Genomic DNA, 24,814 nt, shown 5'->3' on the forward strand with positions numbered 1-24,814 from the left:
TAGTGGAGTCAAAAGTTATATGAGGGGGCGCCTGGGTGGCTCAGTGGGTTGGAGACTCTGTCTTTGGCTCGGGTCGTGATCCCAGGGCCCTGGGATCAAGCCCCGCGTGGGGCTCTCTGCTCTGCAGGGAGCCTGCTTCCCCTTCTCTCTCTGCCTGCCTCTCTGCCTACTTGTGATCTCTCTCTGTCAAATAAACAAAATCTAAAAAAAAAAAAAAGTTATATGAGTTATATGTGTCCTGGAACACTGAAAAACTAAAATTAAATAAAAAAAAATTAAAACCACACACGCACACAAAGTTATATATGGATTTTTGACTATGCAGGCATCTATACCTGTAACCCCTGCACCGTTCAAGGGTCTACTGTGTTAATCTCATTCACCCTCACCAGTAGCCTGGAAGATAGGAGCCATTATTCCTCTCATCCCAACCCCAAATCAGTCAAATGAGAAAACAAGGCTTTGGAGGATACAAACTGCTCCAAAGTTACACTCCTCTTAAGTGGTGGGGCCTTGATTTCAACCTTGTCTTGGATTCCAAAGGGCATGCTCTTAACCACTGTGATCCCTGTGCGTCCTACCTAGAATGGACTGTGGCCCTGACCTTCTGATGGCCACTCTGCTGTTTCTCATTTCAATCTACCCTGCATGCTGCCAGCCAAAGGCCCCGTGTCAAATATGGCTGTCTATGATAGCATCAGTCTACCCATCCCTGATGTCCCACCTCCCTACTGCCTACCAGAATGTGCCAAAACATATGAAGGACACAACTGTCACAGCACTGGGAATTAAGGGAGATGATGCACACCATTTGCCAATGTCTGGGAAATTTACCATCACGTGAGATGTGGAGGGGCTTAAAATGACAAACTTTTCACTTCCACCAGTGAAACTACCTCAAAGTGAGTCATAATGCCAGAGGGCAGATTTGACACTCCTCTACCCAATTCCTCTCTCCAGGCCATGCAAACTTCCCATCTCTAAGTCACCACGTCCACCGCCATGGCAGTTTCCTAGGTGGGAGTAAAATAAAAGAAGAGTCTGTGCTAATTTCTTCCGGTACAAGATATAAAATCAGCCAGACAGAAAAATCAGAGCCTGGAGGCAGTGCTCTTGAGGGCTCGGTTTCCTGAGACAGCTCTGTCCTGCTCCTCTCTCCTACCCCTTGCCTTAGTTGTGCAACAGAAATAAAGGGTGGGGAGAATTAGTAAGTCAACAGGTTTGGGGAGTGAGAGGGTACTTAGGAAAGCCAGCAAGGGATGGGGTTCTGTGTGGTTTGGGAGAAAGAAAAAGAAAGAAAAAGGTTTTAGAGGAATAGCTGTTATTAAGTGGGAAGTGGATGGTGGCAAAGAAGTTTTGGATACTCTGTTTCATGTTACAAAATGTAATTCTCCATCTGGCTCCTCTTAGAAAGATGTCAATAAAAATGTAAAGTAAGTTCCAATGCCTTTTTCAACTGTGCTTCTTTTTACTGCGGCTCTGTTTAATGAATGATTGTAAGGTAGTCCAAATGCATCTTGTCTTCACAAGGAGGCCATGGAAAAAGTGAAGGATTCCTTCTTAGTCTGGGTGAGTCACTCCTGATGCATGTCTGCAGGATCATCTCCTCCATCCAGGGTGTGAGCTGAATGAGGGAAATCCAGGCCACCTGTCTACTGGAAAACATTGAACCTTCATGGATTTCTGTCAAATTTGAGCAAATAGGAAAATAAATCAAATTAAGGCAAAGGAAAATATAAGCCCAGTCCTAATGGATCTATAAAAACAAGCCACAAAAAATGACATTCTATAATATTCTATATTCTATATAATATTCTAAAGATATAAAATGAGCACAAATTTAGAAGAAGTTACAATAGCAATCAAAAGCCTGTTTTAGAAGAATCTGCTTTTTTCCTTTTCTCTCCAGCTCTTTCTTTCTTCTCGTGGCTCCTTGCCTCTCTCCTCAGGCCTTCACTATTCTACACACTCTCTCTCCTCTTTCTTCCCCTCCGATTGCCCTCCCTCCCTTTACATCTTACTCTCCCTATTTCCCCTTATCCTTTTCTGTTTAGGTAGCTCCTGCTGAGGGTGACATGATGGACATCTTTAAATCTTCCTCTTGTTCTCCATCCCGTGTCATGGAGGGACTGTTGGGGTCTGAAGTTCCAGATCCTATTAGTCTTGGGGCCTTTTTGGGTGGGGGGAAGCTCTTCCTGCAGCTCCTTTCCTTGCAGCATTTGACTTCATGTCTTACATCAGATTCCCTTGGATCTGTGTTTACTTGTTGAGGCTTGTTAAAGAAGGCGAGATGCACCAGGTGTGGGGCAGCAGTGACCCTGCGTAGAGTCTAAAGGTGCCTCAGATTGAGTTTCCTGGAAACAGGCTCAGAGAGAGAGAGTTGCATGCAGAGTTTACTGGGAAGTGCTCTTGGGAGTTATATCTATAGGGAGGCGAGGAAGGCAGGTTTGGATAGACAAGATACTGTCCTACCATATGATTGCAAATGAGGTTCAGCTGATCCTAAAGGGAGCTCAGGAACTGAGATAGCCTTTCAGAGTTGTCCCAAATCAGGCAAGGGGGCAGGACTTTGGATCCTTGAATCAGCCTGTCATTTGCCTTGGGGAGTCAACTGTGAAGGGCAATTCCCAGTGAACCATTAACATTTTTAATATTCCCAGCTGAGCAATGGGAGCATCAATAGAAAGCCGAGAATCTGAGGTGGGAATTTGGAATCATATCTGGGGATGGACATAATATGGGTGTTTTAGGAGCACCAGGGTGGCTCAGTCGGTTAAGTGTCTGACTCTTGATCTCAGCCCAGATCTTAGTCTCTTGAGTTCAAACCCCACACTGGGCTCTACACTTGGTGTGGTGCCTACTTAAAAAAAAAAAAATGGGTGTGTTAGAACCATTCACCCAATACACTCCATTCTCTAGGCACAGTGATGAATGAGACAGAGGGTCAGACATGGATTTGTTCTTCATGCAAGGTACAAAGTAATAATGACCAAAATAATGAGGGATCAAGAAAAAGATTGAGAAGGGAGACATCCTCAGAGGAAGATTTGGGAAGTCTCTCCCGGGGTGGGAGGAGGAGGGGTAGCTTAGAATTGAGTCTGGAAGAAACACCAGATTTGATAGGTAAATGTGAGGTATAGGATGGCAAGAAGGTAGACAGAGGGAGTCATTTTGAAGTACAGTTCGCCCTTGAACAATATTGGGGTTAAGGGTGCTGATCCCCTTGCCCAGTCAAAATTCATGTATAACTTTGACTCTCCCAAAACTTAATTACTAATAAACTACTGTTGACCAAAAGCATTACTGATAACATAGTCAATTAACACATATTTTGTATAAGTATTATATACTATTTCTTATAATAAACTAGAGAAAATGTTTTAATAAAATCATAAGGAAGGAAGAATACATTTATAGTATATTTTAACTTACCAAAAAAATTTGTGGGGTGCCTGGGTGGCTCATTCACTTAAGGGCCCAACTCTTGATTCTGGCTCAAGTTATGCTCTCAGGGTCCTGAGATGGAGCCCTGCATCAGGCTTGGCACTCATTGGGGAGTCTCCTCAGGATTCTCTTTCTCCTTCTCCCTCTGCCCCACCTTCCCCTCCCACTCAGTGTGCATGTGTGTGCTCTCTCTCCCTCAAATAAATAAAACTGTAAAAAAAATCTGCATGTAAATGGACCCATGCAGTTCGAATCCATGTTGACAAAAGTCAACTGCACTTTAGAGTCTGTGCTGGTCTTCAAGCCCCGGATTATTGTGCATAAAGAAGTGCTGCTTTCTCAAAGTAAGTATCTCTTAAAGACTTGGGATAAAGCATAGAAGGGATAGAATGGAGTGGAAAGGAACTCGAGGGGCCTTTCCCCAGAAATGTTTTCATGAATTAATCCTCAAAGATGGCAGAAAGCTACAGGTATGGAGGTGTTCCTTGGAGACCCCCTAACTTCAGCATCCTGTATTTAATGGAATTTTAGTCATGATGCCATTTCTGAGGCTTGAGCCTTGAGATGAGGTTGGGAAAGGTCCAAGGATTGTAATAGCTGCTGCCTTGAAGTGTCCAAACAGTGCCATGAAGTGGGTCGGTGGGCTGGGGTGGGGAGGTGGGGGTGTGTAGCACCGAGTTAATGTGGATCCAGAAGGCAAACCGAAGGTCACTGTGTGGATGAAACAGGAAACAGATGGCTCACCTCATAGAAACCATGAGTTTAATGAAAGACATTGCTTTGTCAAAATCAAGCAGGTCAGGAAGTAGTCAGTGACTGTAGGAGAAGGAATTTAAGCAGAAGCTGTAAATGCAGGCAAGGCTGGGGGAAGATTCTTTCTTTGGGATTCACAGGTGATCTGGATGATCTTCAAAGCCTATTTCAACTCTGAGATGATATAATAATGATGAACATTTATTCAACATTTACTATTACATGACTTAGTGGTTAAGAGAGCAGGCACTGCCATCAGACTGCCCAGGTTCAAATCCCTCCTTTACCACCAGCTGGCCAAGTGACCCCGGGCAAGTTGCTGAACCTTTTCAAGGTCTATTTGACTCACCCATAAAAAGCAGCAAAACAAAAGCCAACTTTATAAGGTTGGTGTGAGGATAAAATGTAAACCCTTAGGAAGGTGCTCTCTTGGCCTATTGTAGGGGCTCAGCAAATGCCAACAATCCTTTCAAATGCTGTGGTACAGAAATGTGGGTGGCTATAGAGAACCTAGGGATTCCCTGCCTGGGCTCCAGTAGAGGGAAGTAAGCATACGAAGCTGGGTAAGATGGTGCCCTATCAAGACAGGATAAAGTCATTTCCCCTGGAAGAGGCATCAGGAACAAAGGAAGAAGTGGGATTCCAGAGTCTATTCTGGGAGAAGAGAGGAAGCCTCAGTCAGGTGGGTTGAGAAGAGGTAAGGTGGTAGGAACTATGCTTGGTGACTTAGATTGAGACCAGATCATGCGGGACTTTGAGTGCCATGCTAAGCAATTAACGCAGTGGGGTGGCCTTAAAGTATGAAAGCAGAGGTGGGTTTCCACATTTATGCCTCTTTCTTTTGTCGGCCCTGCTGAGTTTACTTGGAGCCAGAAAAAACTTGAAAGACACATTGCCAGCAAAGATATAACCTAGAGCTGCCCGGATTCAGGGTGGTTATTTTATAGCTCTGGTCATTTAAAAAATTTGAGAAGGATTCTAGATAATTATCATTCCTTATTTATTTATTCAGAAAATCTTTAGTAAGGAAAAATTATAGGCATTGCAATTCCCCCTTCATTGGGAAAACAGAGACTTGCTCCTTGAATATGTTTCTGAGGCTCCAGGGGGTTATTATATCTTTACCATAGATATAGGTGTATCCATAATTGTGAGACTATTAGGGCAGAGAGGAAACTTACTGACATGTGTACAATTCTACCAACTTTAGGAACACAGAAATGTGAGACCAGAATGGCCGAGTCGCATAGCAAGTCGGTGAAAGAATGCAGACCTAACATTTCTCTTTCTTGTTCTACACAGTTCTTGCTAACACTATATAACGCCTTTCTACCAGGTGTGAAAGCTGTGTCCCTTCTGGTGGGGCTTGTCAGGCCTCTTGAGCAAGGGCATTGCTCCTGGAAACTAAGAAATCCGGAGTGGCTTCTGCCGCTGGTGTCCCAGACAGCCTGGAGGCAGAGAGACCTCACACCTGCCTTGCAGGGAGACCTCCCAGTGAGGTCACTTGATAAAGATAAGTTGGAATGTCATAGGGTTGTTTGTCTTGGTAGAAATATTATTTTATTAGAGAAAACATTCCGCTATACAGAAGCGTATATCACTCTGGCCTCTGCATAGCAAGCTCAAGTTCTAAATTAAACTTAAATTGTGCCAATGGGGATTGCATCAGCTGGTTACACACACACACACACACACACACACACACACACACACACAACTCTGGTGATTCTTACCTTCTGTGCTCTTGTTTTTCATCATAATGTTTATTGTAGCAACAACTGCAAAATACTAATAAAGAATTCATTCCTGGTATTGGGTGATATGTTTTGGCTCCAGGGCAAGGTTTATATGCTATTTTCAGCTCCACATGCTTTCTGAGATAGCTCCCAACACACCTCGGAGGCTGGTTAAGCCCATTGACTTCTCCAGGCATCAGTTGCCTTAATTCAGAGGCAAGAATACTGACTTGAAGGATAAAGTTTAATAAGCTTAAAAATCCTTTCCGGTGTTAACATTCAGGGGCTCTGATTTAATTTCTACCCTTCTTTCAGTCCAGTACAAAACTAGCACAGTGAGACCTCCCCAGAGCCCTTCAGCAGTGCAGCGGCCCCGAAGGAGACAAACCCTGACTTGGCTCTACCCACAGTGAGTATAAAACTCACTGGAACCATAAATGGCTATAGTCACAGGGGACTTCAGTGTTGCCATGGACTCCATTGAACAAATGGACAAACTGAGGCCAAGAGAAGTGACTTTTCCAAGGAAACAAAGCCAGCCAGGAGCAGAGCTGGGTTACACATTTCTATCTCCCTACTTCCAGTTCATCGCTCTTTCCATGGAACCTGGTGCCTGTCATCCAACGATCACAACTTCACAGGAATTGTGCACCCTCAGATGGCTCTGTGCACTATATTTTCTTTGGTATGATTTCAAGATGAATTTCTCTTTCAGCCTCAAAATATTTACACTGGGGATCAGGGGTCTGTGGGCACCTGCAGAGTGGCTCCTTCAATAGTAATAGGGAGATTTGCAAGTCAAATACACCTCACTCCTCTTCTGGAGTTGCGGCCTCAGGAGGGCCCAGGGAACCATTTACTGGAAGGATATGAATTCCAATTCTCGGAGTCTGGAATGGCTACATTGAGTGATGAAAGGGTAGAAAGACACATTTATTTAGGAAATATCTTGTTCTAGATTCCATGCTGGGCAAAGCTGATGAAAGCTGGGGCTTTGGTGATCTTCATATGGGCTCAAATCCCAGTTCCACTAATTATTAGCTGTTGAATTTTGTTATCTAACTGCTCTGCTTTAGCTTACATATCTGCAAAATGGAGCTGGGGCTGCTGTTACCTACCTATAGAGGTTGTTATTAGGATAAAATAAATTAATATGTATAATTAAAATAATAATAATCATACAATTACAATAATGCATAATTAATACACAATTAATATGTATAATTGTATATATAATATGTATACTATTATATATTATAATAATTACTATGTATAAAGCACTTCGGATACTGCCTGATACATAGTAAATGCTATATGGCAATTGCTGCTTCTATGCACGTTAAAAATATATTCACATAAAATACTAACAATGTTTTGCCAAAATGAAATGATACACATTAGATATATAGGAATAGCTACCCATGAGAATATGAGAGGATTACAAAAACAAATAAACAAGAACAAAAACCCAAGCAAGTGATTTCAGAGCCCTTGCTTTTAATCACTATAGATACTGCTTCCTTATCATCCCATTGTCAAGATGAATAAACTGAGGCTAAAATAAAGTAAAATGAAGGCACCAAGCATTCATGCAGAAGCAGGAGTACTTGGAAGATCATCTCTGGTAACAGATGGGAAATTTAGGCTTGCTTTTTTGTCTGTAAACTTCAGGATCAGCAGGCTGCCCACAAGTCAGTGTTTGAAAAGCTCACTCGGGTTCTTCTAGCTGCAGCAAGCTTCTGCAGGGACAGGGTCAAGAGATGTGGTTTCCTAGAATTCAGGGGGCATCGTCTCTGACACCTCGAGTGCGGGACCATGAGCTTCATCATGGTCCTATACAAATAGGTAGCAACAGTGAAATTATAAAAGACTGAAAACAAATCTTAGTACCTCAACATAGAGGATTAGCTAAATGTATTATGCCCAACCAGATTACAGAATATGGGCAGGCTGTAAAATGGAATAATATTAATTTCTTAGAAATATATTCATGATATATTATTGTTTAGAAGACAAATCACAGTGGGGTATGTATGTATGTGTATGTATATGTATTATATATGTATATATATGTGTGTATATACATATACACACATGTAGAGATAACTGGCAGTCAGGGTGTGTATATCATAATATTAACAGTGAACATGGTACTAGGAAGAGTAATACTTTTGCTTTATTTTATCTGTATTGTCCAGTTTTTCTAAATATGACTTCTTCTTTTTTTTTTTTTTTTAAAGATTTTATTTATTCATTTGACAGACAGAGATCACAAGTAGGCAAAGAGGCAGGCAGAGAGAGAGGAAGGGAAGCAGGCTGGGATCATGACCTGAGCCGAAGGCAGAGGCTTTAACCCACTGAGCCAGCCAGGTGCCTCTCTAAATATGACTTCTTTTTGAAGATTTTATTTACTTATTTGAGAGTGTAGAGAGAGGTAGCAAGAGAGAGCATGAGTGAGGGGAGGGGCAGAAGGAGAGGGAGAAGCAGGCTCTCCATTGAGCAGGGAGTCTGATGCAGGGCTCCATCCCAGGACTCTGGGATCATGACCTGAGCCCAGGGTGGACACTTGATTCACTGAGCCACCCAGGATCTCCAAACCTATATGACTTTCATAAAGGAAAAATAATTTATTAAAAAGTAGAAGAACAGGCACCTAGAATAAAGTCTGTTTTCCCCATGGATACTGGCCTCCTCTTCTATAATCATGTTGAAAATCATCGTTTCTGCTCCTGCCAGGCTGATGCAATGGCTCCCTTCTTTGTGCACAGGTGGTGCTCCCGTACAAGGCTGTCAAAGATATACATTCTGGGCTACAGATCCCATTGCATTATTGGGTACCTACCTCCTTACAACCACCTGGCATAGAGCCTGGTACATGGGTATATTTGAAGTGGATGATTTATTGAATTATTGTGGGCTCAGTAGCTTGGAATCAGATATGAGCTCTGCTACCCACTCACTCTGGGTTGGGCCAGACTCCTGACAGGGTCTGGCAATCCAACCTGACTAATCACTGGGGGGAGGGAAACTGAGGCAGGAGGCAGCTACCTGGGTTTGCAGAGGGAAAGGTTTAGCTGAGTTCACAAACATCCCTACCCCAAGCTGTCAAGGTGCGTGGGTGAGCAGGAGCCATGCTCCCAGGGGTGGGACATGCCCATGCCCCTTCTGGGATGTTGCTCCCTTCCACTGTGTTGTGAGGATCCCTCCACCTAGGAGCTTGTTCTTCAAAGGGTGCTGGGCCCAAAGTGGGCACAGTCAAGGACTCCCACCCCACCAGCCTGATTACAGGCTCTTTACTTGGAGGAAGGGAAACAGGCCCCACCCACCTCCTTTCCCATCCCTCTGGATTTGTCACCGTTCTGCACTCTTAACACCTGCCAATAAAGACTGTCTACACTAAAAAAATAAAAAACAAAACAAAAAAACAAAAAAATCAACAGGGACGCCTGGGTGGCTCAGTTGATGTATAAGCTAGATGAGTCCCAATCTCCTGATCCGTATAGTGACAATAATAGTCATGGGTCAAGAGACTTCCCGTAGGTTTTGTAAATGGCTTGGTGCCAGTCACAAATGGTGGGAGTGAAGAAAGTTTATAATTATTGCTGCATCTATTAACAGGTCCACATCTTCCCATCCCATGTCTCTTTGGCTCCCTAAGGCATCATGGTTACCATAGCAACCAGATGCTGATGATGCCTCCAGGGGCAGCAAGGTGAAGCCCAGCCAGCTCCCAGGTCCTCCCTCTGTGCGCCCTTCACAGGCCAGAGTGAGATGGTCTGAAGCTCCCTCAGCCTTTTCTCAAGCCCCCCACCTGTCTCAGGTCTCTTAGCCACAAACCCTGCCTTCACAGTCTCAGTGAAGGGCCCCGAAACACCGCTTTGGAGACGCCCTCCTCCCCACGCTCTGTCTCTTGGCGCCCTGCCTGGTTGCTGTGGAAACAGGTTCCACTGCGGACAAAGGAGGGAGCTGGGTCCTGCTTCCTCCTCGTCCTGTAGATGAGGATTTTTAGACCGTGGAGACTGCGCTGCCCTGCCCTGCACCTGCCTTCTCTCTCTGTGTTCTCGCTCAAGTGGAGCTTGCCCTCCCTCCCCACTGACGAGACCATGTGTAAAAGCGTGACCACAGGTGAATGGAAGAAGGTCTTCTATGAGAAGATGGAGGAGGCCAAGCCGGCCGACAGCTGGGACCTCATCATAGATCCCAACCTCAAGCACAACGTACTAGCCCCGGGCTGGAAGCAGTACTTGGAATTGCATGCCTCGGGCAGGTGAGTAGCCCAGTAAGTAGGTGCCCTGCCGGCAGCCCTGGGGCATCTTCTGAGAACAGACTGATAGGGAGGACCCAGGTACTTAGGATCAGTCTCACTGTTGGCCTGTGTAGACTGGGAAGCAGAGAAAGAGTCTCTACCTGGGAGGTGGGACCCCGGAGTTTGATTCCAGCTCTTCCACTGAACTCCTGTGTAACTTGCCCTCTCTGAATCGTAGTTTCAAAGAGGTGGGATATACTTATTAGCTGTAAACTCTGACATTTTACATCTTTTCAGATTTTAATAATGTAAAATGGTTGAAAACCAAGAAAAAGAGGCTCAAGGTCTCTAGGGATCGAGTTCTATGCTCTGGTCCTGGGACAGTTCGATTTCAATCTTTTTAATTCAGCCTGACTCAATATAAAATACTGAACACATGAAGTGGGCTAGAAACTGGCTCTACTATTAGCTCCACCACCCTTGAGTGATTCAGTTTCCTTCTTGGACCTCACCTTCCCCGTTTGCAAAAGGAGGGCTTAGTCTGGATCCTTGCCTTGCGGAGCATGGACCTGTAGCTTCAGCATCACCTAGAACTTGTGAAAGATGCAGAATCTCCAGGCCCATTCTAGACCTATTGAATCATTTCAACAAGGTCTCTCAGTGATTTGGGATGTACAATAATATCTGAGATGACTTTCCAGCACTCTTGTCCATGGGTCTGTTATGTAAAGACTTCCTTTGGGGACAGAAGATGGGGAGGCTCTGTGGTGCAGTGTGGGGGTCAGAAGCAAGGCCTTCCTTCCTTCCCTGGTACTGTGCATTCAAGTCAATTCAACATCTATTGGACACCAGTTTTGTGCTGGGTACTGGCTCTGAACTCTAGCTGTGTGTATGTGGATCATTTTCTAATTCTTTATGCCTGAGAGTGAAACAAAAGGTTAATCAGGTGACTTTGAAGATTCCTCCAGTTCTGACATTTTCCAATCCTAGTTTTATAGTCCAATCTCTGAGAGAGAAAATAGTCCCCAAAGGATGGAAGTAAAAGAGAAGACAATGAGAATATGAGACTCCTAACCTCTTGGAGGTTACCTGTCTTAGAGGGGTACCAAGAGCTGGACATTGCTGGCGGGGCCCAGGAGCTTCTTGGAGACCTGGAAGGTTTGTAGCATCTCCAACCTTGGTCAGTGACCTGTGATCACCAGCTGGCCTCAGTCACCTCGATCTGGGCTGAGACCGTCTCCAATTCTAGGCCTTGGGATGCATTAACCCAGGCACTGATTTGGAGTCTGAGAAGTAGTGATAGTGTCATTTTTCTCCTGATTCGGGTCTATCCTATTCACAGTCAGTATTAACAGGTAGAATGTGAGGTAGATTGCGCCTTTCCCAAATGTTCAGGTCATCCTGGCTAGGAGACTTCAAGGAGGTCTGAGCAGGAAGGACAAACCCCGTGCCCCGCGAACATTTTGCAGGTGAGGAAATATGCCCAGAGCCGAAGCCCCAATGGCAGGGCCTGAAGGCATTGGATTGGAGGAAGCTGAGGCCTGTGCAGAGCACAGGTGAGCAGGATGCCAGGTGCATCTTGACGAACCCGCTCTGGTCCTAAGGGCACCCTCGAAGGGACAGACTGGACGCCCCGGGAAAGCTAATGACGCCTGTAAACACACTGCCTTCTGGGGTCTGTTTCCACCATTTGGACTCTGTCCTCTCCTCTCACCTCAACCCCCCTCCCTGCAGGTTCCACTGCTCCTGGTGCTGGCATACCTGGCAGTCGCCCCACGTGGTCATCCTCTTCCACATGTACCTGGACCGCGCCCAGCGGGCGGGCTCAGTGCGCATGCGCGTCTTCAAGCAGCTGTGCTACGAGTGCGGAACCGCGCGGCTGGACGAGTCGAGCATGCTGGAGGAGAACATCGAGAGCCTGGTGGACAACCTCATCACCAGCCTGCGCGAGCAGTGCTACGGAGAGCGCGGCGGCCAGTACCGCATCCACGTGGCCAGCCGCCAGGACAACCGGCGGCACCGCGGCGAGTTCTGCGAGGCCTGCCAGGAGGGCATCGTGCACTGGAAGCCCAGCGAGAAGCTGCTGGAGGAGGAGGCGACCACCTACACCTTCTCCCGGGCGCCCAGCTCCACCAAGCCGCAGGCCGAGGAGGGTTCTGGCTGCAACTTCTGCTCCATCCCCTGGTGCTTGTTTTGGGCCACAGTTTTGCTGCTGATCATTTACCTGCAGTTCTCCTTCCGCAGCTCTGTCTGATTCCCCCATGGGCTCAGGGGCCCAAGGCCTGTGGGGGCCAGCCTGCTGGAGGGAGGGGCAAAGAGCGACCTGGGCTGGGAGTGGGGTTAAATTCTAGTGCTGGTGCCGCCGCTGACTCCATGGGGACCCTGGACAAATCGCTCGTCTTTGCCATCTATAAACGTAAGGTTTGGCCTGGATCGTTGGTTTTTCAAAGTGAAACCCAAGGCCCCAAAGTTCTGCATAGGTCCCCCAGGGACTTTTGGATTTGGAAGTTAGGCTGAGGGAGTAGATTTCCCATCCTGGTCAAACTGCTCATTCCCAGCTCCTATTTCCTCCTCTTGCCTTAATCAGAACAGATCTGTCTTGGAGTTTCGTTTAAGAGTTGTGGATGAAAATAGGTTTAACTGCTTTAAAAGAAAAAAAAAAAAAGCTTGAAAATGACAGGACTTGGTGATCTCAAAAGGCCTTTCTGTAGTGATGAGCTCGTTCTTGCTTTTCTGTTAATACCCTACTCTTCCCCCTTATTAGCTCCGACATCTGGGGCTGCGACATTAAATTAGCCTGTACCTAGTGTAGAAGCCTCATGAACAGCTCTGCCTCCATGCACACAGCAGAGGTTCCTTTTGAAGAAAGACAGGTGGGCACTAGGCTGTCCCTTTGCTGCCGGGTACCCAGGGTCCCTTGCTTCTGCTCCCCAGATCCCCCAGCTTCCCTCCACTCAGGGTGGATTCTGAGGCCTACCTGGGGCCGAGTCCCATAGAACTAGGCTTCCCACCTAATGTATATCAACTGACAGAGAACTTAGGGGGAGGTTTAGAAGGGAGAGTTATGTTAAATGCACAAAATCTCTACAAAGCCAATATACGACTCTCTGTTATAATGACGAATCTGCAGAGTTCAGGGACCCAGCCTGCCTGATTCTTAGCAGTTCTGATGGTCACAACGCAGGGGCAGGGGCCTGGCTTCCTGGGCTCCTTGCTGAAACCCTACTTGAGAGGCTTTCCCACATTGGCCATGCATCAGTCTTCTCACCAACCATCAGCTGTCCTCCTAGAACCACAGGGATGGGGTGTCGTTAGCAAGAGAGAGAGCATTAAAGATGGGAAGTGCTTTGCCCATAGAGAAGTGCATAGATATGTGGGAGAAACTTACATCACTTTCAAATGGCATGCGGTCTGGTTCGGGGTAGGAGGAAAGACTTTTTGATAGTAGGAGTATGGGTTGGGCATGGGGGGAAAGCAGAAGGCAGGAGGAGGGATACCACCTTGCACTTTCAAGGATCCTCATTCACCTCACCTCTGTTAATAACTTGACTTCTCCCACTTCCCTCCTCCTCCCTTTTTGACTCCTCCCCTTTTTAATGGAAAACTACCACCATCTGTAGTGGTGGAGGGGGGAGGGTCACATATACAAAGATGCGATACTTTAATAAAGACAGGATACCTTCAGTCAGGTTTAACAGTCATTAATGTGTGCTTGAGATTCACCACAGTGTCCCTGAAACACGTAATGGCCTGTTGGATTCCCCCTCCCATCTCCACTCCCCATCTCCCCTTTCTGGGGATCCCCCCATAAGGCTTTATCTAGCTCCAGTTTCAAGGTCGGGGCCGATCATGTCCATGCCCAGGAAGGATGCGGGCAGCTCTGGGTCAGTCATCTAGGGGACTCAGCCTGAGGCCAGTCTTACCTTTGCCCTTGTGAAATTCTAGTACCTGGCTGGTGATTCATTCAGTGGTCATCCCTTTATCTATCTCTTTATCCATATGTCCTGAACAACACCTTCTGTCTGGCAAGCCCTGATTTGGGTGCTGGGATCCAGTGGGCACTAAGTGGGCAGGCTCTGTCTCTCAGAGATCTTTGCTTATTGTAGAAATTCTCAGCCCTGGCTGAGATTTGGAAATGCTGGGGAGCTTTTGAAGAAATATCAGTGCCTACCTCTACCTCAGACCAAGAGAATCAGAATTTCTGGCATGAATTCTGGCAGAATTCATGGCAGAATTCTGGCAGAATTTCTGAGCATTTGAATTAGAATAAGACTTCTGGGTGACCCACCTGTGCTGCCTGGTCTAATCTTTCTCACTGAGGAACAGGCTTCCTTCTGCACCTAGTCTAACTGTAATGAGCCTGGAGGTCATCCTTGATGACCTGCCTTGGATTCTCTAGGGCTAGGACTCTGCTTCCCTCCTACTCCCTACTCCCTGTCCCGGGGACTCGACTCTCCCTCGGAACTCCCAGTTCCTTTTTGTTCCCCTGCTACAGTGGCTTTGTCCTGCTCTGAGAATCTCCATTATTGAGCTCTGTCACCCTTGCCAGATGCTTATCAAATTTTGATATAATTCTTTCCTATGGCTGTACTGCTCCCTGAAATGTGGCTTCAGTGTGTAAGTGACTTATCTTGTGTCCCTTTGCCAGCTAGTGGCAGAGCAAGGAGTCTGACCCTCACCTAGTTCTAGCTCAGACCTCTTTCTTAAAGCATGAAGCCTCTTCTTCTGCTGTAAGAAGGTGTCTACAATCTACGGAGGCCTCCTCTGTCTCCCGTATTTTTCTTATTCTTGCTGCAGCTGGGGTGGCTGTAGGTTTGCTCACTGTTCTGACCTTCATCTCAGCAGACATCTCTGGGACAGTTCTTCCTTTGCCCATATTGCCCCATGCCCCAAGATGAACTTGTTAGATGTGCTGTAGGCATTATAAGGAAACTTCTCGGAGACATTTTAGGATCCTAGCCCTCTCCCACTGGAGCTTTTGAGTGCAAGATATCTTGCTGTGCAAACCAGGAGCAGACCTACAGGCCCTGACTTGTGGTTCCAGAAGCTGAAATCCTCTGTGCGGGGTCAGTAGACATGCAGCCTTGATCACTTCCCTCAGACTCATTGGGACAGGGCCAGCCCCATGGGAAAATAATTCTTGGGGGTCAGGACAATTTTCTACATAGTGATCCATAGATCAGCAGAGCTACAAGACAGATTCCATCTAGGGCCTTTATGTCACAGGTAAGGAACAGAGGCCTAGAGAGAGTAAGAAACTTGACCAGCATTACATAGCACAGAGTAAAGGAAGGTGATGTAATTCAGGGTTAAGAAACCCCTGAGTCCTGGTTCTTATGAGCTCTATGGCCTTAGGCAAATTACTTAAACTCCTTGAGCCCCATTTTCCTTCTCATCAAAATGGGAATAATACTTGTGACTTATTGGGCTATGGTAAGAAACAAATGACGCACTGTTGGTAACATTGCCTGATAGAGAGCCTATGGCTGTCCTCTTCCTTATTCCCCTTTCCCTTTCAGCTGGGAGCCTCTCCTTTGAGTCCTGAGGGGCTCTTTTTCTCTGTGCTGCAGCTCTGTTGGTAAATATTTTAGGAGGAAAAAAAAAAAAAGATCGAGGGGGAAGGTAAGGGTTAAGTTCCCAGCCCATGGCTGAGACCTGGTTTGTGTTAATTTAATATGTGTAGAGTCATTTCTTTTCTTCCCCTCAAATTTATTTCAAAGCAGTGACTTAATTTTTCCAGTGGCATGGTAGCCGGCCACTCATCATTCTTCAAAGATAGCTATATAAAAATCACCCCAGGGTCACCTGGGTGGCTCAGTGGGTTAAGCCTCTGCCTTCGGCTCAGGTCATGATCTCAGGGTCCTGGATCAAACACTGCATCGGGTTCTCTGCTCAGGAGGGAGCCTGCTCCCACCCCGCCCTGCCTCTCTGCCTACTTGTGATCTCTCTCTCCCTCTGTCAAATAAATAAATAAAATCTTTTAAAAAATAAGTAAAAAATAAAAAATAAATAAAAATCACCCCAAACAGAAATACCAGTGATTTCTGGGTTCCATTTCCACTGGCTGAAATACCCCAGAAGGAATTCAGCTGGATTCCAAGTCCCATTCTGGTTCCCTATAGGACTCCCCACTAAGGAAATTCCTCTGGAATCATTTTTGGCCCTGTGTGGATACTGTCACATGCGTCAGGGAAATGAAATCTCCCTGCTGTGTGACTATCTTCTGACGAAGCTTGTGAGGGTGGGTGGGGGTGGGGGTTGTGCCTGGCATCTGAGCAACGTGGGTCCCAGCTCTGGGTTAGAGGTTATCCGGGCATCTTGGCAGCTGACATCGGGTGACTTCTCTTTTTCCTCTCCTGGGTCTCTGTTTCCTCATTTGTAAAGTAAAGAGTGACAACTGGGATTGGGTCTGGGTGTATTTTGAAGGTAGCTGAGAGGATTTGCTGATGTCTTAGACATGGGGTCTGAGAGAAAGAGGAGTCAAAGAGGGCCAAAGGTTTTTGGCCTGGGCAACCGGGAGAATAGAGCTACCACTTGCAGAGATGAGGAAGGCTGCGTGAGGAATAGATCTGGGGGCGATGTCACGAGCTGGGTTTTGGACGTGTGAAGGTCGAGATGCATCATAGACATTCTGTTAGATGACTTAATGCGAGGAATTAAATGTGAGAAATGTAAGGTGGCAGGGGAGTGTTCACGACTGCAGTTCAGAGGAAAGGCCCAAGCTAGAGATAAAATTGGAACGATCAGCATTGAGGTGTTATTAGATGACATGAGATTAGCTGAGGGGACTCAGGGAGTGAGGGTAGATAGAAAAGAGGCCATGGACTGAGCCTGGGGTTCTCCACATAGACCGGTGGAAAAGAAGGAGCAGCCCCCCAGGGGCTGTGGAAGCTGAGGCACAGAGAACATGACGTGTTTATGTTTCCAGAGCTGTGGAGCAGCAGAGCTTGGCCTGGAAGCTGGGTCTCCGGAGTCAGGGTTCAGAGCTCTTTCCGTGGCCCAAAGCACCTTCCCTGTCGTGGTGCCGGCTTACTCCCTGGCTGGAGTCCTGCCCCTCCCTCGTCCAGGAAATGTCACTTCATCAAGTCTGAGCAGGACGTGGATTTTTGTTTCTGTTTTTCTCAGTGTGTTTGAAGTATTTCATAATTTTAAAATGAGCTAAAATTAAAAGGCTTTGTGGGAGGCCTAGACCGCCAGTATGGATTTGGGCATTGGACACACAGACTCAGACCAAAGGGAGATGTTGTCGGAGTTGTTTAAACGAAGAATTCTGTTGTCTTGGATCCCGTTGACAGGCCTGGGCCATGAGTGAGCATTTCAATAGGCATGCATAAAATAAGCCAAGATAGTGTCAGGAAATGGGCAAAATGGAATAATGTCACAGGATAAACAGCTCTAGGGGAGAGGAAGATCTTCTCTTTCAAAATAGGTCAGCATCTTGGGCCTGGACCACATCTACTCTGTGCCTCCCAGATTCCCAGGGCTTGGTCTGTCTGCTTCTGGCCTATGGTAAGGAATGGGGTCTTAACCTGTAAATTTGCAGAGACTTCCCCTGGGACTAGCAGATGTTGGTGGGGTTATGTTTCCCCACCCATGCCGATCTGTTCATTCACCATGCTTCCCCTAGGTACCATCCGGGCTTGACATACCTTCCCTTGTCATAAAACTGTCTTGTCCTAATAGCCCATTCCTCAGAGGGGACTCCTTTGGAGTCTTTGTGATCTGCTTAGGTGTGGAAAGGGTCTGGGCTCTTTTTCCTGTCATCAGAAGCACATTGCTGGGAATTGAGCCTGGGTTTCTGCATCCAAATTTTTCTTAACTTTGTCAAAAAAAAAAAAAAAAAAAGCCAACATATACCAGATGCTGGAGACGGTTGCAGAAGCCCTTTGCAACCATGTTTGTGTCCTTCCCTCAAATTCAGGGAACTCCGGGGTTTCCTTTCTGGAGATAAGCATGGATGCCTGCAGCTCACAGAAAGATCAGGGGCCTGGAAAACCATTACCACCCTTGGGTTTGGGACTGTGCCCTGTTTCCTCTCTGCTTATCTGCTAATTCACCTCAAAGTGTTAACAGAAGCTAGGAGTCTCTTAACAGTGTCTCCTTGAGGCTCAGCCCTAGATTTCCAGGGCACTGAAAAGCAGATTTCTGCCCTCCCCACAGGCTTGCCCTCTTTCAGGGACAGCCGGTTTCTTGCCTGATGTCTGGAAGGCATGTTGACTCCCTTACCTTCACTGTCTTTTCCCGCAGTTTCTTTTCTGTGTTGAGGGGTCATTTGAAAGGTCAAGTCATCACGTCTCTCCTTGGTTCAAAAAACTCAATTGTCAAGTGAGCATCTAAGGCCTGCACTTCAGATCTTCCTGATGTTCTCTTTTCTCCCAATTTATCTGGCTCTCCAGGGACACAAGTCACTCAGTTTTCCCCAAACACCCACTGCTCTTTCATATCCTTGTTTTTGCATATGCTGTTTCCCTATGCCTAGAATGCTTTCCCCTTCTTCAGTTTACGATTGCAAAGTAAAAAAGATTATCCAAGAAAACACTCATGCAGAAACGTTGTAGTGATGCTTTTGTGGCCAAGAGTCACAGAAAGTTCTGGATTGTGTGCTAGAGGAGCAGGGTGCCTACCTCACCTCTGCTTCCCACCAGCTGTGTGGCCTAAGTCAAAGATCCAAGCTGGGGAAATAGAGGTTCCCAAAATTCTGCAGGGGTCACATATGGGCAGGATCACCTAGAAGTGTGATTCTCAAACTGGATGCACATTAGAGTTACCTGGGTAACTACTAATCCCACCTGTCAATGCTCAGGACTTACTTCACACTGGTTCCACCTGAATCTCTGAGGGAGGGGGACCCAGACTCTGGTATTTCTGGTGCCTCCTGCATGCAGCCTCCTTTGAGAACCACTGGTGTCAAACCAGTGGAGTAAGAGCTGGGACCCCAGAGTCCAAGAGAACTGGTTTCAAATCAGTGTCCCCATCTCCTGACAGAGAACTTGGGTCACATTTTTAAAATATAAACTTTTAATTTTCAAATAGTTTTATATTCACAGAAAATTTGTAAAGATGGTACAGAAAGTTCTCATAAAGCTTTCCCCAGTTTCCCCTATTATTAACATCTTACATTAGTGTGGTTCAATTGTCATAATTAATAAACCAGTGTCAAAGCATTCTTCTTCTTAAGATTTTATTTATTTATTTGACAGAGAGGAAGAACACACACAGGGGGAAGGGCAGAAGGAGAACCAGGCTCCCCTCTAAGCAAGGAGCCCTATGTGGGGCTCAATCCCCGGACCCTGAGATCATGACCTCTACCAAAGGCAGACACTCAACTGACTGAGCCACCCAGGTGTCCTGTCAATACATTCTTCTTAACAGAAGTCCATCATTATTTAGATTGCTTTCATTTTCACTTAAGATCCCTTCTCTGTTCTAGAGTGCCATCTAGGATCCCATGTCCCATTTAGTTGTCAAGTCTCCTTAGGCTCCATTTTAGTTCCCTAGAGCTGCCAGGACAAAGCATCCCAAGCTGGATGGCTCAAAACAACAGAAATCTAGTCTTTCATGGTTCTGGAAGCTAGAGGTCTGAACTCAAAGCACTGGCAGGGCCATGCTCCCTCTGAAACCTGGCAGGGGCGGAGGGCTGGGTGGGCGGGGTGGGCAGGGGGGATCCTTCCTGGACTATTCCCAGTGTGTGAGGTTGCTGGCAACACTTGGCCTTCCTTGGCTTAGTTGTAGGGCTTCCACCTGCCTCTGTCCTCACAAGGTGTTCTCCTTCCTGAGTCTGTGTCTCTGATTCTCATGTGCTCTTCTAGAAGGTCACCCGTCATATTGGGTGAACGGCCCACCATAATCCAGTATGACCTTGTCTTAACTAGTTATATCTGCAAGGACCCTATTTCCAAATAAGGTCACATTTGGAGGTCCTGAGGATGGGAACTTAACATCTTTCTCAAGGATACAATTCAGCCCATTATAGGTTTCTCTTGTGGGACAGCTTCTCCTACTTTTCTTAGCTTTGGTGACCTTAATAATTCTGAGGAGTATTGGTCAAGTATTTTGTAGACTATTCCTCAAATGGGGTTTTTCTGATGGTTTCTCCTGATTAGGCTAAGGTTACAATATGAAGGGAGGAAGAACACAGAGTTAGTGATATCTCCAGTATTGCATATCAAGGTCACATACTACAACATGACTTATCACTGTTGATACTAACTGTGACCACCTGGCTGGGGTAGTGTTTTTGTTAGGTTTCTCCACTCTAATGTTATTCTGTCACCCACTCCCCAATTTCCATACCATATACTTTGGAAGAAAGTCACCATTCGAAGCCCACCCTTAAGGGAGGGAGAGTCATGCTCCATCTCCTTTAGAGCAAATTATTTACGTGAATCATTTAGCATTCTCCATGGGAGATATATCTATTCTTCCCCATTTACTTATTTATTCAATAACTTACTCATATAAGTATGTACTCAAGAATATTCATTTTATACTTTGGGTTAATAATCCAATACTGTTTTCTTTTGTTGTGCTCAAATTGGCGTTGGCCATCGGAGCTCTTTCAGTTGGCTCCTTGTGTCCCTTTGGCATACCCCCATCACGGTGTGTGACTACCTTACTTTCTGGAACAAGATATTGCAGGCTCATCTTGTATATTTTCCACCCTACTCCTAGAATCAGTCATTTCTTTAATGTTCCTTTTATTGGAGAATGGTGTTAAAAACCAAAATCTGAACACAAGTTGTGCTTGTTGCTACTGGGATGTTACTGTTTTTTGGTTAGGCCACATTTTTAACCTCACTGTGTTCAATTTTCTCACCCTTAAATGGCAAGAATAATAGTACTCTGTAAGGAGAGATTAGAGAATTATATCAGAGTTTAGTGTGGTCTCAGACAGTAAATGTTCAGAAATGTTAGTGATTATTTCTCATAGAATTTTTTATATTTGAGCTACATTTAGTTTCCAAAGTTTTTTTTTGTCTGCTAATTCATCTGTTTCTACAAATCTCAGACAGAGGTAGGGCAAAGATTTTCCTGCCAGCTAATAGACAGAGAAATTAAGTGAACAACAGGGTCAACCTACTCTGCACTAGAACCTAAGTCTCTTGATTTCAAGGCCTGTTCTAGACCTAGATTTGCTATCATCTCTGTCACATGATTGGTATAGATTTCCCTTCCCTGATCTTACCTACCTTTGCTTGAAGGGCTACTTGTTGGTGGTGCTTCTTTGATTCCTACCGTCAGGGGACAAGATTAATTCATAGTAAAAGAAAAGTACATACTACACTCCAGAACAGGAGACCATAGACATAGTACCATATTTTCTGAACCAAACAATTAAACATATGATAAAAAAAAAGGAAACAAACATTTTGTTTTGATTTGTTTTGTTTTCTATTCTGGGTGTGGAGGAGAAATGGAATTTGGATGCTGAAAGATTAGCATCCTGGTATATTTGGTAATTGATAGGAACAACAGGACAAGGTATTTAATCAGAAGTGACCCCCCCAAACCTGACATGCTACAGTATTGACAGTACAATCTTCCCCTCATCTCTCTTCATGGTACAGTGATACTAATCAGATGCAGAGAATTGTTGATAAGTGAAAACACAACTTACCAGAATCATCAGTACATGAAAAATATAGAAGCCAAATGGAATGCTTTGGCTCAATGCAGATGTTTATTGGAACACATGTGTAGTTACTCATAAGAACAAGAGCTTCCATTGCTAATGAAATTGGCATGATCATTAGTGCTACCAACAGCATTCATGGACGGAATCACAGCTTGATATACAAGCTATATTTTAGGGAGGTGGATTTTTGCTGTCTAAGAGGTAGCACATTTTGAAGTTGGAATGGCTGCATTTGGAGGTAAGGAGTTTCTCATCTCTAGAGAAGATGGTCCTAATAGACATTCCAAGCCTCTGCTTCTATGGCTCTGTGAGAAGTTTGGGTTTCTTGAACCTTCACAGCAGTGCAGGGGCTGATGTAGCTAATAAATGCTTCCTGATCAAAGGTAAGCTGAAGCTCCACAGCCCATTTAGACATTTCCTCAGAATAAGGATAAAATTGTACACGGGGGAAATAACAAAAGGACCTGGGTACAACCAGAAGTCTGGATTTGTATATAATTCTTCAGGCTATTCAAGTCCCACAGTTGCCTGACCTTTAGGAGAAAGGCTATTTCAGACGTTGGTTCTGACCCCCGAATCAGAACAATGGCCCAGTAAATGTCATTTTTGTGAGAGCAGCTATCGTAATCTCAGGAAAGCCCGAGTGGATGTTTACTCGTGTGCTCCTTCCACCTGGAAGGCCTCCCTCTCTCTTGCCTGTGGAAATGGTCTCAAGGGTCAGAGCTAACATCATCTCTTCTCGGATGCCTTCCTGAAGTCCCTGTCCCAATGCCTCCATACCAGCGTGGCCATTCTTTTGCTGCCATGCTGCTCCCAAGGATAGCATTTAGCAGGGCTCATTCTTTTCATGGTAATCACCTGCACATGTGTCAGTCTTTCCTGTAGGAGCTCCTACATTTTGGTGTTCTCCATAGCAGTCAGCACAGCCTAGCTGATGGGGCCACCCAGGCAGTGCTGTGAAATGGGACAGTATGGGGTTTTGGAATGTCTTAGAACAACTCTAAAACTTTGCATTGTGATTCTTTGGTGTCTGAGACAAAGCTTCATCTTTCTTGACATGTATCTGATGAAGTTGGGTACCCATTGTCATCTTCCCTCTACAGTGCAGACAGCAGGGCACCAAGAGGTAAAGTGACTTGCTCATGGAACCAGAAGCAGCCTGTGAATTGCTGTCCCTGAGCATTCAGCCTAGGGCTTAGTGTCCATGAGTTCTCACCCCTCATTATCTTCTTCCAGCAAGAGATCCTGAATGACTCCACCAACTGCAGTGCCGCTAAGAATTGAAATCGCCCATGAAGATCAATTTTGATAGAACAGAAGACAGGAACTTGGAGCTTTTGATTCCTTGAAGGGCTTAAATCTCAGAGCTCTGGAAGGGATGAGGTCTCTGAAAGCTTCCTGAGAGAGGAGGTGGCTCTTGGAGGGGAGAGGCATTCTGCCTGGTAAACACTTATAACCTTGCAAGGCCAGGGCATGCATCGTGAGGGACAGAGGTGAGCAGTGGAATGGCTTCTTGGGGTCTGTTGTGGATATAAGGAGGAAGAGTGCAGGGGCCTGCGTCTAGCGCAGCAGGGCTGACCTTGTGCAGCTCAGGTTCCCAGGAAGGGAATGAACAGTTGTGCCTAGGAATAAGGAGTTTCCCTTGACTAGCACTTTGCTGGGCTATGTTCTTGGGAACGGGCACATGGCAGATGGGGTGGGGGTGGGGAGGGCATTATAGCAGATGCAGTATTGGGTCTGCATCAAAACCCTATTGAACCATAAGTTAATTTTTGCCTTTCGTTATTTCGGCTTTAAGTCATCTTATCAAGGAAAAATGTCTTCATTAGATCCTAGGCTGTCAAAGCTGGGAATGTCCTTTCAGACGAGGAGAAGGGGCTTCCATAGAGTCACACAAGAGCTGGGGGCTGAGCTAGTTCTAGAACCTGGCATCTGATTTCCCAGTCCACTGCTCTTGGTCGCTCCCTCATCCCCATCCTGCTTCTCTCAGGCACTCTCATGGCTTGGTGTCCAGCTCTCACATTCATAAATGCATGGCTATTGGACATGCTCTAGGACTAAGAATCTTGTCTCTTTCGCCTTTTTATGGGGGGCAGGGATCGGGACTGATAAAAGTGCATAGTAGCAAAGAAACATTTGGGGGCAGATGAAGGAGATGGTCAAGGTTGAGGGGAAAGTTGCATACTGATCAGCCCTAAAGAGCCAGTGGGATTTGTAAGAGAGCTTCATCTACCTGGTAAGCACAATGACCTCTTGCTAAGTCATGTTTACTGAGCACTTAGGTTATGTCTGCACTGTGCTAAGTGCTATGTAATTATTAATTAATTTTATCCTCATCAGACACTTATGAGGTAGGTAAGGTATGCCATTTCCATAATATCGAAGAAATAACGGATTCAGAGATAAAGTCACCTGCCCAGTGATGCAAAGCTGTGAGCGATAGTGTCTGGATTCAGCCTTGTGTTCTGATCACTCAGCTAGCTACTCAGCCTTTAGAAAGTGTGGAAAGCAGGCTGAGATGCCCCCTTTAGGAGCCCCTAAAGGGTGGGCTGAGGGGGTGAGGGGGAGGTGAGGGGGAGGGGCATCCTGTATCAGAGAATTATCCTGTGCTGCTGACTGACCACGGACAGGTGGTGTCAGGGATGAGGAACGGAATTCAATTCATCATCCTGGTGACTCTCTGGATCCAGTCCTTATTGTAGTAGATGTAGGAATATACTCCGTAGCGGTCCTTCTTTCCACAGTCGTCGCCCCAGGACACTGTTCCCACCAGATACCACTGTCCTCTCTCCTTATCCAGAGTCACCATGGGGCCTCCAGAGTCACCTGCACAGGCGTCCTTTCCCCCTAGATGAAAAGGAGATGCATGTTAAAGGGCTCCCCTACCTAGCCCCTTATCCAAAGGAGCCTCCTTTTCCCTACATCTGACTTGTAGTTCAGAAAATTGGACGCGAGGGGGCGCAATAGACCATGTGACTCAAACCTGGGCTGCGAGCGGTT

At 46.0% G+C, this 24,814-nt stretch overlaps 2 protein-coding genes across 2 annotated transcripts in view; one reads left to right on the plus strand and one right to left on the minus strand.

The window, feature by feature from the left end:
* The first annotated feature begins 9,928 nt into the window (after window positions 1–9,928).
* On the plus strand, window positions 9,929–12,433 carry RTP1 (receptor transporter protein 1). Its single transcript, XM_047697703.1, has 2 exons — window positions 9,929–10,200; window positions 11,914–12,433. Exons 1-2 carry the CDS (start codon window positions 9,929–9,931, stop codon window positions 12,431–12,433), a joined length of 792 nt encoding a protein of 263 aa, XP_047553659.1.
* A 9,386-nt stretch (window positions 12,434–21,819) lies between these two features.
* MASP1 (MBL associated serine protease 1) overlaps window positions 21,820–24,814 on the minus strand; it is a 65,704-nt gene continuing 62,709 nt past the window's right edge. Inside the window, exon 16 of the mRNA XM_047732574.1 lies at window positions 21,820–24,661. Within this exon, the coding sequence (XP_047588530.1) occupies window positions 24,471–24,661 (191 nt within the window). The 3' untranslated portion in view covers window positions 21,820–24,470. The remainder of the gene's footprint in view (window positions 24,662–24,814) is intronic.

The sequence above is a fragment of the Lutra lutra genome, chromosome 1 (assembly GCF_902655055.1).
Source record: "Lutra lutra chromosome 1, mLutLut1.2, whole genome shotgun sequence".
In the NCBI taxonomy this organism is placed as follows: domain Eukaryota; kingdom Metazoa; phylum Chordata; class Mammalia; order Carnivora; family Mustelidae; genus Lutra; species Lutra lutra.

Excerpts from the sequence above, each read along its gene's own strand:
- RTP1 (XM_047697703.1), top strand. The coding sequence starts at position 9,929 with ATGAGGATTTTTAGACCGTGGAGACTGCGCTGCCCTGCCCTGCACCTG. Across the intron at positions 10,201-11,913 it reads GAATTGCATGCCTCGGGCAG|GTTCCACTGCTCCTGGTGCT; the intron begins GTGAGTAGCCCA and ends CCCTCCCTGCAG.